This window comes from Solea solea, chromosome 1 (genome assembly GCF_958295425.1).
Source record: "Solea solea chromosome 1, fSolSol10.1, whole genome shotgun sequence".
NCBI classification, from domain to species: Eukaryota; Metazoa; Chordata; class Actinopteri; order Pleuronectiformes; family Soleidae; genus Solea; species Solea solea.
This window is the reverse complement of record NC_081134.1, coordinates 35,673,720-35,691,377: the sequence shown is the minus strand read 5'-3', so window position 1 is coordinate 35,691,377 and position 17,658 is coordinate 35,673,720. Positions and strand designations below refer to the sequence as shown.

General features: G+C 41.2%; 1 protein-coding gene across 2 annotated transcripts; it reads left to right on the top strand.

Moving 5' to 3' along the window:
- The first annotated feature begins 16 nt into the window (after window positions 1-16).
- LOC131455760 (microtubule-associated protein futsch-like) lies at window positions 17-14,988 on the top strand. Of its 2 annotated transcripts, none has more exons than XM_058623545.1 (10): window positions 17-95; window positions 1,496-10,643; window positions 10,727-10,811; window positions 10,998-11,073; window positions 11,157-11,262; window positions 11,482-11,613; window positions 12,157-12,246; window positions 12,584-12,727; window positions 12,803-12,987; window positions 13,495-14,988. In XM_058623545.1, exons 2-10 carry the CDS (start codon window positions 1,497-1,499, stop codon window positions 13,661-13,663), a joined length of 10,134 nt encoding a protein of 3,377 aa, XP_058479528.1. In that variant the 5' UTR covers window positions 17-95; window position 1,496; the 3' UTR covers window positions 13,664-14,988. The 2 variants fall into 2 exon arrangements, with proteins under 2 accessions (XP_058479528.1, XP_058479519.1); XM_058623536.1 differs by having other exon boundaries at window positions 10,992-11,073.
- The last annotated feature ends 2,670 nt before the right edge of the window (window positions 14,989-17,658 follow it).

Below are 17,658 nucleotides of genomic sequence, written 5' to 3'. Positions count from 1 at the left end.
CGTTCTTTCTCTCCGGAAGTACAGTTAATTTTTATTCACTGGAAGAGGAAAAAAAAAGAAAAGAACAGCTGTTGTTGCAAAAGAAAACATCAAAAGTGAGTTTTGTTGACACTTGTCGTGTCTTTGGTTCGTCGCTAATGTTAGTGTGGTAAGCGGTGCTGTGTAAACTGTGAGCTCGCTTTCTGTGGCTGCTCTTTCGGGGGACTTGAACAGCGAGTCCCGTTTCGCTCATTTGTTGCGAGTTGGCTGCTGCCGCTAACGTTAGCTTCCCCTCACTGTGGACTCTTAGCTAGCAAACTAGCCACTCTTAGCTAGTTATAACTGAGCATTTCTCAGTGTATGTGGAGCTCCTGCAGATAACAATCTGTGTCTGCAGCCAAACCAGCAAGGCGATGCTTTTTACACATCGTGGAGAAGTGAGTGGATGTGGATGTTACGTTCTGTGACTCGTTAGCCTCCTTGTAAAACTACGATTTATCAGTGTTTATATTAGCCTGCCTTGGAGCTCGCAGGAAGACCAGGTGACAGTAAATGCACTTGGACCGCGATTACATGTCGTAATAATGTAAAGCAAGTTTACTTTTTGAACATGGGAACATATTTGGCATTAAAATGAGGAATTCTGTCTCTGTTGCACCGTTCCATCACATTTTATTACTCCTTTTGGTAGAAGGAAAGAAAGAGAGATTTTAACCCTCATCAGTTTTGATGGAATAACTATTCCAAAATCAAGTCATAAATACAGTTAGGTAATAGTAATATGTCGGAATAATGTAAAGCAAGTTGAAATTTGAGTCTTAATCAGTTTTGATGGAAGAATAACACCGATATCAAGTCTGTTTTTTCTGTCTTAATTATGTTTTAAATCAGACAAATACTAACTATATCAGATTTTAAATGCATTACAGGAAATAATTATATGTCATAATAATAATATAAAGCAAGTTTACTTTTTGAACATGTGAGCAGATTTGGCATTTCTAAGAGGCGTTTAGTCTCTGTTGCATGAATCCATCACAGTTTATTACTCTTTTTGGTAGAAGAAAAGAACCAGAAATTTGAATGGAATTGGACCGGTACTGACCAATACCGATTCACCTTCTTATTTTTTAACATGAGAGCAGCTGTGGCATTTAAAGACTGTTGTTATGGTGGTGCGGTTAAATCACACTTTAAGGCAGTGGTCTCAAGCTCGCAGCCCACAGGCCACATGCAGCAACTAAAATTGCTACTTTTAGCTGTTTTTCTTCACCAGGCTATAGAAATATTGCATTGGATTATGTAAATGTGTATGGACAATAATCATACACCATGATAATGTACCGAAGGTCTACTTTTCAACATGGGAGCAGTTGTGGCATTTCTGTGAGGCATGTTGTGTTGGGGGTTGTTATCAACTGTGAATCCTTGTTAAATTTGGGGATGGAGATTAGCTTTGTTTTTCTGATGTCATTATGTGTGTTGTAATTTATTTTTATGTTACATTTTCTGACAGAATGCCAGCCCCAAAAAGAGCACCATCTCCACATGAGTCGCAGCCCAAGATAAGGAAGTTGGATGAGGATGGGGAGGCTCTGCCATCCAAAACTGCACCAGCCAACATAAACAGTTCCCTTAAAATGGGAAATGCACAAGAAAAGTCAGCAGCCCCCCGGACCAAGAAAAAACTTTCTACATCAGAGGAAGAGGGAAATAAATCACCAAATCAGAGTTCTCCAACAATGGATTCCAACAGAACTGTTTCTGACCCGCCTGTCAAAAAAGCCAAGCTCCTCAATGCCACAAGTGCCTCCTGCGAAGAACCTCCCTCACAGAATGCAAACTCCAAAGCATCCCTTAAACGTACAGCCTCTACAGAGTCCGACGAGGAGATTAGTAGTGATGATGGCAAGACTGACGTCTTTAGAGAGAGGGGTGATGCAAACAAGGCCCGTTGCGTTAGACAGTATTCAAACAAAGTTAGAGCAAAGCGAAAGGCTGAGGAGGTATCGTCTTACCAACAGGATACAGGCCAAGAGTTGACATCTGCACCCACAGACCTTATACAGCGGGACCATGATTATGGCAGATTGTCAGATTCGTCAAGTATTCAAGATGAGGGTGAGAATCATCGGAAATTGGAATCTGCTACCGAACATGAGAGACAAGGAAACTCTGATATAGTAGCAAAACCCAATTCAAAGGGAACTACCTGTTCTGTATCAGGTCCTTCTGAGGATATTATTAAGTGTGTGGTTGAAGAAAATAAACACAAGGATTTTAAAAACGTGGAAATCCAAAAGTTCACAGATAATGAATCTTTATCATCACCTACAGAAATATTAGACTGTGTCACTGCAAATTCACCATGCATCACATCTGGGGCTGAGGAAAATGACAGAAATGATGTTGCAGAGTCCATCAAAAGTGAAAAGGACGTAGATGATGAACCACTTGCACTGTCAGCAGAAACACAATTTTCTGTCACTGGAGATATTAATCTAACCTCTATTGGTGAAGATACAGGCTCAGCGTGCAGACAGGAGAATCAAACAGATGTGAACTGTGAAATTGAAACAAAGAAGGAAGGTGAACATGAAATGAGGGTAGAACATAAAGCAGCCAGTATCTCAACAGAGGTCAAAGATGTAGGTATGGAAGAGGAAACGGTATCAAAAAAACCAAATGAGAGTCTGGAGAGTCAAACAGATCTCAGTGTCAAAATTCAAGTCACTCTCAAGGAGCAATCAATATCTGCACACTTGCTTGACCATGTGCCAGATGAAATGACCAACTCAAACAAAGAAGCTAGAAAGCCCGAAGACAAACTTGAAGAAAATGAAAGAGAAGAAACTGAATTACAGTCGACTCAATCTTTCCCCAGTCCTGGTTCCTTTACTGAGGGACAGATGAGTCATGATGCAACAGACAAAATAAACGACAGCTATATTGAGACAGTGGCAACTGATCGTGAGGAGGTTCCTCAGCAGAAACAAAAAGAAGAGGCCAGTGATGGCGTTGCAGTCACAGTGGGACAAACACAAACAGACATGGAGATGAAAATAACATCAGAGGGGATGTCTGACTCAGCACCTGGAGTGACTTCACAAAACGTGGAGAACCACAAAGGTAATGAACACACTACAGAATCACTCACTGAAGTTCAAGAAAGTCTGACAATTGAACAGTCTACATGTATGGAAAAAGAAAACAAAATTATCTTGGAGTGTGCCGCTGCACCTCATAGTGAAAACAGAGTAGAAATATATTCTTCACTGACATCAGAGCGAGAGATTTCGAATCCAGCTTCTACAGTAGAAGCTCATAGTCTGAAAAGCCAAGAGGTTTGTGAATCCGTTCCACAAATATCTGCAGAATTTTCTAAAGAGCGTGTGGTTATGGAAATGCAGACAACCTCAACATCAAATATTTCTCGTCCCACCTCAAAAGAGGACGTACAAAATCAGTCAGCGCAAAACCGAGACAAAATCACGAAAGACATTTCTCCAGAGGATCATCAAGATATGGCAACTCAAAGTTCTGAAGAAATGAAAAATCTAAATGACAAGAGCAGTGAATCTGCATGTGCAGCTGAGAGTGAAACCAAAATGGAGATGCTGTCTATGACAACAGCTGACATTTCTAATCCAGCATCTACTCTGGAAGTCAAAGTGCAGAGCCCAGAACTAAGTGAACCTACCACAGAAGAGTCTGATAAAACACATGCTCATTCAGTTGTAAACAATCAGAGCACTGAAAGTGTAGACACTGTTGATGCTGAATGTGTTACTGATCCAGAGAATCAATCGGAAGTTCAACTGCAGACTGCTACCACATCAGATGACCTTTCTAAATTGCCATCTACAGTTCAACTACAAACTCAAGAAGTCACTGAACCTACCACAGACGTGTCAGATGAAGTTCATGAGGAGCAAAAAGTTGAAAATCTAGTGCACATGGAAATGGAGACATCAATATCACAGCTTTCTCATCCAAGCCTTAAAGTAGAAATACAGAATCAGACAGACCAAAAGAGAGATGTATGTGCTACAGAGACTTCAACAAACGTTCAACTAGATGTTGTGACAAAGAATTCTGGAGAAATGGAGACTCATGACAACGAGCATAACGGATGTTCAAGTACACCTGAGAGTAAAAGCAAAATGGAAATGCTTTCTACATCATTGTCAGAGGTCTCTAATCCAGCAGCTACACTGAAAGTGAAAATGCTGGAGAGCCCAGATGTGAGTGAAGCTACCTCAGATGTATCTGATGACGCACATACTCAAAATGTAGATAGTGTTGATGGTGAATGTGTTAATGCTCTAGAGAATCAAACTGAAGTTCACCTGCAGACTGCAACCACATCAGAGGAGCTTTCTAACCTACCATCTACAGTTCAACTACAAAATCCACTGACTCTAGAGGTCAGTGAAACTCCCACAGACGTGACAGATGAACATCCCAAGGACCAAAAAGTTACAAATTTGACAATTGTGGAAAATGAAAATCTGGTGAACTTTGAACCTGTGGCAGCATCAGAGAGTCATGTTGATATCGAAATGGAGACATTGATATCACAGATTCCATATCCAACCCTAAAAGTAGAAACACAAAATCAGTCCGAGCAAAAGAGAGAAGACTTTGCTACAGAGATTCATCAAGATATTGTGAATGAAAATCCTGGAGAAATGGAGACTCAAGACAACGAGCATAACAGATGTTCAAGTACACCTGAGAGTGAAAGCAAAATGGAAATGCTTTCTACATCATTGTCAGAAGTTTCGAATCCAGCAGCTACACTGAAAGTGAGAATGCAGGAGAGCCCAGATGTGAGTGAAGCTACCTCAGATGTATCTGATGACGCACATGCTCATTCAGTTGTAAACTATCAGAGCACTGAAAATGTAGACAGTGTTGATGGTGAGTCTGTCACTGCTCCAGAGAATCACACTGAAGTTCACCTGCAGACTGCAACCACAGCAGAGGAGCTTCCTAACCTACCATCTACACTGCAGGTACAGCATTTGCTAACTCAAGAGGTTAGTGAACCTACCACAGACATGTCTGATGAACTTCAGGAGGAGCAAAAGGTTGTAAATTCAGCGACTGTGGAAAATGAAAATCTGGTGAACTTGATGCTTGTGGCTGCATCAAAGAGTCAAATTGACAAGGAAATGGAGACATCGACATCACAGATTTCTTATCCAAACCTTAAAGTAGAAATGCAAAATCAGTCAGAGCCAAAGCGAGGTGACTTTGCTCCAGATATTTCAACTGAGGTTCATCAAGATATTGTTACCAGAAATTCTGGAGAAATGGAGGATCTAGACAATAAGCACAAAAGATGTGCAAGTACACCTGAGAGTGAAACCAAAATGGAAATGTCATCTACATTATTGTCAGAAATCTCTTATCCAGCAGCTGCACTTGAGGTGAAAATGCAGGAGAGCCTAGAAGTGAGCGAAGCTACCACAGATGTGTCTGATGAAGCACATTCTCATCCAGTTGTAAACTATCAGAGCACTGAAAATGTAGACGGTGTTGATGCTGAATGCGTTATTTCTCCAGAGAATCAAACGGAAGTTGATCTGCAGACTTCAACCACATCAGAGGAGCATTCTATTCCACCATCTACAGTGCAGCTACAAAATCCTCTAACTCAACAGGTCAGTGAACCTACGACAGACATGTTAGATGAACATCATGAGGAGCAAAATGTTGTAAATTCAACAACTGTGGAAAATGAAAATCTGGTGAACCTGATGCCTGTGGCTGCATCAGAGACAAAGAGTCAAATTGAGATGGAAATGCAGACGTCACCAACAGCAGAGATTTCTGACCCAGCTTCTTCAGTTGAAATACAGAAAACAAGCAATGCTACATCAGGGGACATGCCTAGCATATCATCCACAGAGGGAATGAAAAGCTTGGACATCAGTGAACATGGCACAGTCATATCTACAGAAGTTTACAAGAAAGCAATGACTGAAATTTCTGAAATTGTTAAAAATGAAGATGAGATGAACATTGAAGCTGTGGCTGAACCAGACAGTCAAATCAGACTGGAATTCCAGACTACATCAACTTCTGAGGGTTCTCTCCTGGCCTCTTCAGTGGGACAAGAAAGTCTGAAAAGCCTAAATGAAGTGGGCCTGGAGACTACAAAAATAGCAGAGATTTCTAATGCATCACCTGCAGTAAAAATGCAAAGCCAAGAGACCCATAATGATAGTGAACCTACCGCTGACATATCCAGAGAATACGTGACCGTACCAGAGAATCAAATCACACTGGAATTCACAACTACATCAAATTCAGAGATTTCTATTTTGCCCTCATCAGTGGGAAGAGAACGTTTGAAACAACAAAATGAAGTTGACATGGAGACGACACTAACGGAAGGGATTTCTAACACACCATCTGCTGTAGATAAACGAAGTGAGGGGAGCCGTGATGATGGTGAACATACCACTGACATATCTAGAGAACGTGTGACCCTACCAGAGAGTCAGGAAATACAGACATCAACTTCTGAGATTTCTTCACTTGGACAAGAAAGTCTGAGAGGCCTAAATGAAGTGGACATGGAGATGATGGTGACGGACAGGAGACAGGAGTGCCAGGATGGCAGTGAACATATCACTGACATGTCTAAAGAATATGTGACTGTACCAGAGAATCAAGAACAAATGAAAATGCAGGTCACATCAACATCAGAGATTTGTATCATAGCACCTGAAGTGGAAACACAAGGCCAGACAAGCCAGGAGGTCACTGGACCTGCGAGAGACACATTGGAAAAGGTTAAAGTGGGTAAAAAGACCTTTTTAAATGAGTTTAATGAAAGTGATAACAAGGTCATCACAGGAGGTATCAGTACTATGGAGAACCCGGTTGAAATGGAAAAGCAGACAATAGAGACTTGTAAACCAACCACTGCAATACAAATACAAGACCAGACATGTCAGGAGGTCACCACAGACACTGAACTTCAAAAAGGTGCAATCACTGAGTGTAAAGATGACATGAAAAAGATTATCACTGATTGCATTAGTTCTACTGAGAGTCAAATGGAAATGGATGTAGAAACAACTGCAACAGCTGCTGAGATTTCTGATCCAGCACCTACCATGGAAAACCAAAACCAGGAAATTCAGGAGGTCACTGAACTCAATACAGATGCTGTTCAACAGGATCCACAAGCTGCAAGCTGTAGCTATAAGGTAAATGAAGACGAGGCCAATTCTTCTTCACTTTATGCCCCAGAAATTCAGACACATTTAGGAATAACTGCAGGGCCTGAAAATATTTCTATGTCAGCATCTACAGCAGAGCAGCAAAAGTGTAGGATGGAGGAAGTCACTAAACACTCTGCAGACTTGGCAAATGCACTTCAGGAAACTCTTCCTATGGTTAATTTGGAAAATACAGAAAATGTGAATATGCCTGAGTCTACTGCCGAAGACATCCAAGAGGATATGGATGTAATAAGTAGGTCAATGGAAACCAAGGATTCTGTTTTAGAAGAGGAGATGGGGAGACAAATGATTAATGAGGCCAAAGAAGAAGATGCAATCATTCACAACGACAAAGCTGACAAAACAGTTAGTGGTGTTGAAAGACAAGGTGAAGGAACTGGAGGCAATGAAGTAATTGTTTTTGTCTGTGGCCAGTCGGATGACATTGATATTGTAATTCAGGCATCAGACGAACAGATCAAGATAAATGATCAGTCTGAGGTTCATCTTCATGAAAACCAGATAGTGTATGAACCCATCAGTAGTCCAGAAAGTAATGATGGCAGGGAAATTCCTATGGTGTCAGAGAAGCATGGGGGGATGTCTATACTGGATATACAAGACACAGAGACCCAAAAGATAACTGAAGATGCGTCAGCATATGAAGAAAACAAAGAAAAATATGACACACAAGTGGGAAATGAAGAAAACGTTCAGCAGCAAGTGTCTGTGTCTGACGGCCAAGCAGCAGCAGCAGCAGTTGAAATGGAGATACCAAGCTTCAGCGTGTCAGAAACTTCTCCCCCTGCACAGTTGGAGTACAGCAACATGAGTGTGGATGTGAAACAAGTTGCAGTGATAAGCTCTAGTGATGATATTAGCATTCCTCATGGCCAGTCAGACATTGCAACAGAAAAAAGTGGCTTTTCAGAGTGCACCAGTGCCTCAGAGTTTTCTCAACACCCACAGGAGGACGCTACACTCCAGGAGGCTGAAGATGTCATGGTGACATCTTCAGCAACCACTGAAGCTGAGGTACCAGATAGTACATCTGAGGAGTTTGTGATCTTAGAACCAGTCCCAGAGAGTAATATTCACTTTGATATTGTCACTCAAGCAGTGGCCCAGTCAGGTTTGACTGCTTCACTTTCACAGGAAGTAAATCCAGGCAGTGTATTACCAGATGAAGTTGGACATCTTTTAAATGGTTCCCAACAAACTGTCTTCCCTGAGGCTGGAGTACATGACGTCAACGATGCTACATTGGCTAGTTCAGGTGATGATAAGGAAGCCACAACAGAAATATCAACTAAGGAAGTTTTTGAAGACCAAAGCTCTGATCATTGCCAACAACCACCAAATGAAGTGATGGCCATTAATAACACAGAGACGGACATTGTGAACTCTGAAGTTCTACACACAAATGAAGACTGTAATGATGTAGTGATAGAAAATGCAGAAGTGCAGATTCTGGAGGAGTTTGAGATTGGACGTGAAATTGTAGTGGCAGAGGAAGAGAATGAGGAAGATAGTGACATTACAATAATTGAAAAATCTCAGGAAACACCTGAGGCAGTTCTTTCAAAACAGCCCGATGAAAAGGTTAATGAGAAAATTAACAAAGACAGTGGGACCAACGAGAAGCAAAACAGCACTGTTGACAAGAAGACTAAAGAGTTGAACAAGCCACAAGAGCCAGAAAAACCCAAGAAGCAGGAAATGAATACTCAAGCCAGAACCAAAGCTCGTATGGCAGCTTTGGCTGAGCAAAAGGCAGCGGCAGCAAAGAGAGCAGCAAGCAGACAGCAGCTGAACCTCTTAGCTCTGTGTCATGAAATCGCAGAGGACATTGCCACAGACAGCATGCTTTTGAAGAGGATTGAGGAAGAAAAGCAAGCAGCAGCAGCATCAGCAGCAGCGGCGGTGGCAGCAGCAGCAGCAGCAGCGGCAAAAGTGGCTGCAGAGGCAGCAGCAGTTGCTGCCATGGCAGAAGCCAGCAAGAAGGAAAGTCCACCAGTTACCACACAGGATTCAGTTACTGTTAATGTTGCGCCTCCAGCTGGACCACAAGAATGTTCTGCTTCAGTGGCTCCTGCTGCTGAGGTATCTGAAGCCCAGCCCTCAACAGCGAATTCAACTGAGGCCAAGTCTGCCGCAGAGCCTCCGAGGAGACGCTTCTTCATCTCGCAGGTTACAGTACCATTAAAAGTCCATGAGAAAAAGAAGCTAACAAGATACCAACGGCTGAGACAGGTTGAACTGCAGCGAGAAAAAATGTCCTGGGCACGTGTCAAGAAACTTAAGTCTGACCAAGCAAACCAGATGTTTTCAGACATGGATTGGCAACCACCGTCATTTGTCTCCTCTCAGTTTTCATCATCTCCTGTGACCACAACGCCTCCACCTGCTGTCAGTCCACCAAAACCATCTCCTTTATGTCCTGTCACAACTGGCAAACCTGCAACACCCAAAGCTGAAGTTCCCAAGGATGAGTCTCCTAAGGCTGAACCGGACAAAATAGACCTCACTAAGGCAGAAAGCTCTGAATCTGCACCTGTTAAGGCAGAAACCTCCAAATCTACACCCACTAAAACTGAACCTACCAAAACTGAAGCATCTAAAACTGAACCTCCTACTGCTGAAACACGAAGAAGTACAAGGCAGAGAAAGACTCCTGAAACCGCCTCTACTCCTGGACCAGCCCCAAAAGTGAGCAGGTCAGCTGCGAAGAGGACTCTCCCAGCTATTCCTCCACCCATGCCCAACGGTCTTAATGCTCAAAAACCCAAGCCTGTCGAGTACAAGCCTTACAGGCCCCGGCCCAAGTATTCCTTCGATGACTTTGAATTGGATGATGACCCATTACCACCAAAAAAGCCCATCCCCCTGTCTAGACCCACACAACCAACACGGCCAAACCTTCAGTCAAACCCCACAGTTCAGTCTAAACCTGCAATTCAGGCAAGGCCCACAGTTTCATCACAATCTGCCAATCAGGCAAAAGTCAAAACACAGATGGGCCCCCCTGCTGGACAGATCTCAGGTCAGTCTAAATCCAATGTTACTGTTAAATCTCAGTTTAAGCCAGCAGTTTCGAACACTCCTCAATCTAAACCTGTTGTTGCAATGGCCGCCCAGTCAAAGGCCACATCTGCATCTACAGCAGGTTCATCTAAACCTCTTCATCCCGCGAAAGCTCAAATAAAGTCTCTCGGCTTGACAAAACCACAGTCGAACGCCATGTCGGCTGCTCAGTTGAAGTCGACTGTCAGTGGGAGTCCAGCTCAGTTGAAGCAGTCGATTCCAACAGTGTCTAAACCGACTGCTTCAACCACATCAGAGACCAAACCCGATGTTTCCAAGACTGACACTGTTTCAACTTCTCAGAAAATTCCACAATCATCAGAGGATGGCAAAAGCAAGGTAACCCAATGATAAATTCCACTGTTGTGTGTGTCACAGTGAGCATATGTGAACATATTGAAGACGTCTTTTTTTATACACAGGTTCCAGCCAATCCTCTTTCATCAGCTCCCACCTCTTCTCTTACTGAAGAAAGCGGGAAACAGCAGTGTGAACAAACGTCTACAGGTGTGTGGACTGGTTCAGCATTCCTATTTCTCTGCTGAGCAATATTTCATATTTGTAGCTTTGTCTATTTCATACAACGTTAATCTGGAATGTGTGTACATTATTGATTTGTTCATGTGATATAATCTCTATGATACTAAAGTGTTGTGTTTTTTTTTAAAATGGTACCTTCTCTTTCATTTGCAGTGGTCAATCCGTCACCAGAGAATAAGACAGAAACCTTCAAGACGGCGGAGAAGACATTGGAAAAGCCTTGTCAAGCGTGAGTTACTCTTAGATTGCTTGACGTGTTTTTCTTTTTCATGTAAACCTGACGTAGTCTAATGTGTCTTTGTGTCAAAGCAGAGCAGCGAAGCCACAAGACGGTGAAACTCCTCTCTCTGATTCTTGTCTGCAAAGAGAAGTCAAGAAACTGAAGGAGGCGGACAAAGATGGCAGCCAAACAATTATTGTAAGTGCAACATTTTGGTTTGAGTGCAGCCTAAAACCTTCAGACTGTGATATATATCTATTAAATTAACTTACAAATCTTTTATTGAAAGTAAACTTATATCAAATAGAAGTCTTAACTTCACATTAATGTAGAGAAATGCAGGCTAAGGTTATGTAAGCTATGTTAATATCCTATACATTGATGCAGAGAGTGATTTATGGTTTGCTCATCTTGTAGGATGCAGGACAGAAGCACTTTGGAGCAGTGGCCTGCAATGTGTGTGGGATGCTCTACTCTGCTGCCAACCCGGAGGACGAATCTCAACATATACTCTTCCACAATCAGTTCATCAGCGCTGTCAAATATGTGGTGAGAGCAAGTTTCCTCATTTCACTCGTCTGACTCATTAGGACAAATCATCAGTGGAATAAATATGTGTAATTATTATTATTTCTTTATTTACACCAAAAGAGCATTCACACAATGTTTAGTGTGGTGTATTCAAGCTGTTTGGCTCTGCTATATTTAGTGATATGAGAGGCAACACTAAGAATTTAAGTTCATGCCTGGAAATAAAGTGTATCTCCACATCGTTACCTAGTGAGCACAGGTTTTTGGATAAGAAGACCCGACTGCAGTTTGATTCTGAATGAAAATGTCCTAAGCACAGTATTCAGAAGATTATCCTTATTTTTATTACTTGTAAAAGTTCACAACCTACATTTTGATGAAAATTATTTTATAGCATCATGCCATTAATATAGAACAGGAAAAGGTGATTATTATATTATTATATACAATAAATAAAACACCCAATGAACGTATGTATGTATGTAATGTGTTTTTACCACTTTAAAAAAAGAATGAATACCTTAGCAGATGTTTAATGGTCTTTCTTGACTGATTTTTCAGGGATGGAAAAAGGAGAGGATTCTGTCAGAGTTTCCTGATGGAAAGATCATTCTCGTCCTGCCAGATGATCCTAAATATGCTCTGAAGAAGGTATGTTTACACAAACATCCTGTTGTGGGTGGCTTTTTGTATCTCAGTAGGAAAAAGGTCTTTTATATCTGTAGTTTTGTACAGACTGGGAGGAGGAATGTAACAGTTGTCTCCCTGTGAATAAATTGTAAAGTTGTATAAGCACAAACTAATTTGTGTGTGAAATAACCTGTGTAAACTACTGTCTTACCTTAAGTGGAGGTATAGGGATAAATTGGGTGCTATATCTGGTGTCAGAATTCAGTATTAACTGCGTTTTTTTACAAGAAGTGTGAATGAAGAGTTGTCGTCATTCGCATATTATTGCATTATTATGCAACACTGGATTGTTCCTTAGGTTGAAGAGATCAGGGAGATGGTGGACAATGACCTCGGCTTCCAGCAGGTGGAGACCAAGTGTCCTTCTAAGACCAAAACCTTCCTGTTTATCTCGAATGACAAGAAAGTGGCTGGATGCCTCATAGCAGAGCACATACAAGAGGTGGGAAAATGTCAATCTAATATAGATAGACTTGGATATGAGTTCAGTATTAATACTGATCGTTGTGTTTTTCAGGGGTTCCGGGTGATTGAAGAGCCTGTACCAGAAGGTTCAGAGGGAGAGAAGGTAATGTTTGAACGTCAGCGAGCTTGGTGTTGCTCCATCACACCAGAGCCAGCCATCTGTGGTATCAGCCGCATCTGGGTGGTCAACATGATGAGACGGCAGGGAGTCGCGTCACGTATGCTGGAGTGCCTCAGGTGCGTTTGATCTCAAATCAATGAAAGTGAATCATACTTAAAGCTGCAGTGTGTAACATTTGGTGATTCTTTTTTTTATTGTTGTTGTTATTTTTATTCTGCCTCTGTTTGTTCTTTGTGAACAGAAATGCCCTTCATCTAAAAATGAGGTTTGTCAATCAGTATTATGAGACGTGGCTAAGGGGGCATTTGTGTGTATACAGCACCATCACTGGGACAGAAGTGTTTATCCCGTCAAACTGCTACTGAGTTTTCTTGACCTCTAGAAGCCACTATTGAAACTTTTCACGGGCACAGCTTTGTGTTTTTAGTGATACTCCATCCTGTTTGCAGCCTCAACATAAAACAAATCACTGTCAGTGAACGCCTCTATACTTCAAGATTCGTGTTGAGCCGATAAGCTTAATCAGCATAGTGTGAACTATTTTGACATTGGGTTTGTATGTTTTTCCTTAAATGATTTTCACTTTCACATGGCCTTTTTTTTTGTCTTTTTGCTCCTCACAGGAACAACTTCATATATGGTTCATACCTGAGCAAAGACGAAATCGCTTTCTCCGACCCGACTCCTGACGGAAAACTCTTTGCCACGCATTACTTTTGCACTTCTCAGTTTTTGGTGTATAACTTTGTTAGTGGAAGACACTCGTCACAACCCAAAACTGATGCAGTATGACAGCCTTCAAGAGAGGTAACGGTGGATTTAACAGAGGAGCTCACTCACACACACTCACTAAAAGACACTGTCTTTATTTGTATAACGATTAAAATAAAATGAAATAAAAACTGTAAATTACTCCTTGGAGAAGCTTCATTGATTCCAATCTCAGGATGAAAACAACGAAGTTGTTTTAAAAGAAAAATGTTATTAAGTCACCCTTTAATCCCTCCCTACATAGTATTTTGAAGGAAAAAATAAGTATTTTCTTTATACGTTTGTAAGCAAACAATTTGTTTTGTTAAAACTATTGAGTTACCATGCATGAAATAACAGCAATAGAAAATAAAAAGCATTTCATAGTTGTTTTCTTTTTTCCACCCCAGGGAGATGAGATCAATTTGACATGAAATAAATGGTTATTTTGGAGTTTGTCATCATTCTGTCATCGAGTGAACTGTACATGATGGAAGATTATTTTTCAACGTTGACATTTAATTGTGACACTGCCTTTGTCTCAATCTGTAACGTGGAAGTTCACAAATGCACTGTATACATTACGTTTTCCACGTCGGTCTCAATTTTCACGTTTTTTTTCTTGTAACATTTCAAAGGAATCACCTGATCCAGGTGATTTTTTTTTATCGACGGGACTCATTTCAACGATCTGATCTGAAGTGGGTTAGAACTGTAGCTTGGGCATTAACCTGCGTGCTCTTGTTTTCTTAGATCACCTTGTCTGAAATGTTTAGTTTTTCCAAGCTGAGCCATATACTGTACACCATTTAGCAGGGCATTGTAGCCTATACTTTATGAGTGAAGTCTCTTGATTTCATCAAGGCTGTATTGCTTTGTTTGTGCCTGAATGAATAATGTATGATTATTTTTTTTGTCTTTCATTTTTATTTTAGCCGTATTTTCCTCTAAACTGCATTTGGTGTGTTATTGAGTTAGAGTAGCGTATCATCCTCCTATTCCTTAGTAACAGCAAATTAAAATGTATATCAAATGTATCATGTAGATTTTATGCATACTATTATAAATTTTATATTGGAAAATTCACAAGGATTGGGATTTAAATGGTATTTGAATGATGTGATTCGGGGTTCGGCCTTTGGGATTATTAACAGGAATATCTGCTCACTGATGATCGTGTTTGGTTTATGATGAACGTCTGCCTCTCAACACACCAATTTACAATTGCATCACTGTAATTCATCCCTTGTTTTCTTCTTCTTTAAGCAGTTGCTTTTAGACAAATGTGTCGTGTAAGAAAAAGTAATTTGATTTATACAAAGCTGTTATGTAAATATTTATTTAAATAATAAACTGTTTAAAATGTTGTTTTTGCTCAGTTTTTATACTTGGAAGAAACAAAAGGTGAGTTTGAGATTCACTGTTTTCCAATGCCATCTAGTGGTCATTTGTTTGTGTTAGTGATGTATATACCAAATTATGTAACTGTTATTGCTAATCTAAATGTAAATAATTGAGAGAAATTCTACATTTTTGAGACAAGTGAGAGCTGTGTAATTGTTTGACTGTTTTCTCTTTGTGGTTGCAGATGTAAACACTCTCCTCTTAGTGCATTCCTTGACGCTCCTGTCACAACACGGGCCAGCTCGATTGCAACTTCTTTGAAACAAAACAACCTTAGAACAACACGGATACTTCCTCAGATGGAGAGTGAGAAAACAGAGGTTCCTGCTGCTGCTCCTCCTCGGAGATGTGATAGTGATCAGCAGTGGCAGAAAACAACTGAGCTGAGCTTCCTAAGGTATCTGTAATCACCTTGCCCTTTTGACTGTTGCTTGCACTGGAATCATCTGATCTAAATCCAGGAACACTGTGAGCTCAGCATTTGTAAATACACGTTTATTCATACACATCAATTTTAAAGGGACCAACATGTACAGCTGCCATACGATAAAAAAAACGTGTTCTAAATGTAATCATAACCTATATACCCATAATAAATATCTTCTTTACACTTTACACAACCAATATACAATATAAAATGTATTTATCATCAGATTCTATAATATCCACATAATCCTGTTCATAATCAGTTGGGTTTTATTTAACAGTAAGAAAAACGGCACCATTTTGTCATGAACTCTAGGGCGAACCCGAGCTGCGACCACTCGCTAACCCTTTCCCTTGTACTGTGGGGGATTGGCCTGGTTGCCTGACATCTGCGGGGACTTGATCTGTTTTAATAGTTTTAAAATGAGATTACAGTAAAGCTCTGGGTACTTATTTTGTTGACAGGCACCCTATACGACGAAAAGAGCTGCTCTGGAGTGTGCATGGCAAATGCACCGTAAGTGTGGTGCTAGAAAAACAAACACGCTCACTATTTTTACACCGAACAAAGAGCATGAACTAACAAATTGTATCGCAGGCTCGCGACGTACACGGTCAAACACGAATAAAATTTAAGCCATTTGGCTTGTGTCGCACAATGTTATGCATTCAGCAGTTAGCTCAACAGAGTTGACATATGATAGTGTTTTATGCCAAGGCTATGGCAACATCAAACTGTAGGCACCAAAAATAAGTTCAAATACTGTAGCCTAACAATGTACACTTTGTATAAACAGTAAAGAAATGTCCTCACAGGATGGGACAGTGCTGACCACAAAAGTTATACAGTAAATCCAACATATCAGGCTCCTGGAGCCTCCTGTTCATGACACCTTGACCTTTCCCAGGCTGCATCACTACAACCTCACCATCAGAGGGAACCTCGACCAGTGGGTGAACTTTATTGTCCATCATTTTAAAATCAGAGACACCAACACCTTGAGGCAACTTGCCATTCTTCTCTGCACACACTTTAATGTCCTCTGAGTTGTCTTTTGTGTCCATGATGCTGTCACCGTTCACACCGCTCCTGCTACATGTACCCGGGTCATCCTGACACGCGTCTGAGTCACTAGCATGTGGCAAAGAGAAGTAGGTGCACTTCTTTGAAAGTGACCTTTCCTTGTCTCTATGTTGAGACTGTGTACTGGACTGGGACATTTGCACATTTTGCTCTGTATCCTCACTTATGTCCACGTCCTGAGGAGAGTTTATAAATGCTTTGTTTATTCCCACTGGGTCTGAAACTGATTTTCTGATCAGCATGTTCTCTCTGAGGAGCCACTGTTCATCGCCGTCTTCGGGTGCAACTTGTGTGTTAAAAGAAACGCATCTTGTCGCTTCAGTTAAGGTGTCAAATGCATTTGTGGAACTGAAGTAAGACAAGTCAGACGTTTTCTTTGACCGTGCTGTGTGGAAGGGAGAGAAGATGCTTGAATGCTCTTTCTTTTTCTGCTTTGGTGCAGATGGTGGTCTTTCATTTGCCTCCTCATCAGGATCAGCATCTTTCTTGCCATACAGCCTTTCAATTGTTCTCCTCACAAACCCTTTGGTGATAGATTTCCGTGGTGAATCATCTTCACAGCTGGACAGCTCAGTCGAAGTCTGAGACTGATAGCCGCCACTAACTGAAGTGTCTGTCCTCAACTCCTTTGGGCTCTGGAATCGTCTATGTCCTTGCTGAATGTCTGTGGCACTCTTTGCTAAGAACATCTCCCTGATGGATCTGACCCTGTTGCCTTCAGGCTCACTGGTTATAACGCCACTGGAGTCATAGCTGAAAGATAATGACGACTGAGGAGCTGATCGGGTGCAGAGAGTCGACTGAGATGTGGGAGATTCAGAGGACGAGTCCCCAACATCGGACTCCATCTCATTTCTTTGAGATAAACGTCTGATCGCAGAACTCTCTGGAACTTTTTCTTTCCTCCCTCCATTTGCAACTTGCTTTTCTAGAAGAATCACCCTCTCTGCAACAGACTGGCATATTATTTCATCCGGGTGATGGTTGACTTTTTCTATGTCATCACATATTATAACTTCAAACTTTGTTTCTAATACAGGAGTTTCCTGATATTCTTTATAGCTTTGCCCCATGTCACTGTCCATATTGGCATCTTTCGTCTTTGAGCTTGACTCTTTCTCAT

Excerpts from the sequence above, each read along its gene's own strand:
- LOC131455760 (XM_058623536.1), top strand. The coding sequence starts at position 1,497 with ATGCCAGCCCCAAAAAGAGCACCATCTCCACATGAGTCGCAGCCCAAG. Across the intron at positions 10,812-10,991 it reads GTGTGAACAAACGTCTACAG|TTGCAGTGGTCAATCCGTCA; the intron begins GTGTGTGGACTG and ends CTTCTCTTTCAT. Across the intron at positions 11,614-12,156 it reads TCAGCGCTGTCAAATATGTG|GGATGGAAAAAGGAGAGGAT; the intron begins GTGAGAGCAAGT and ends CTGATTTTTCAG.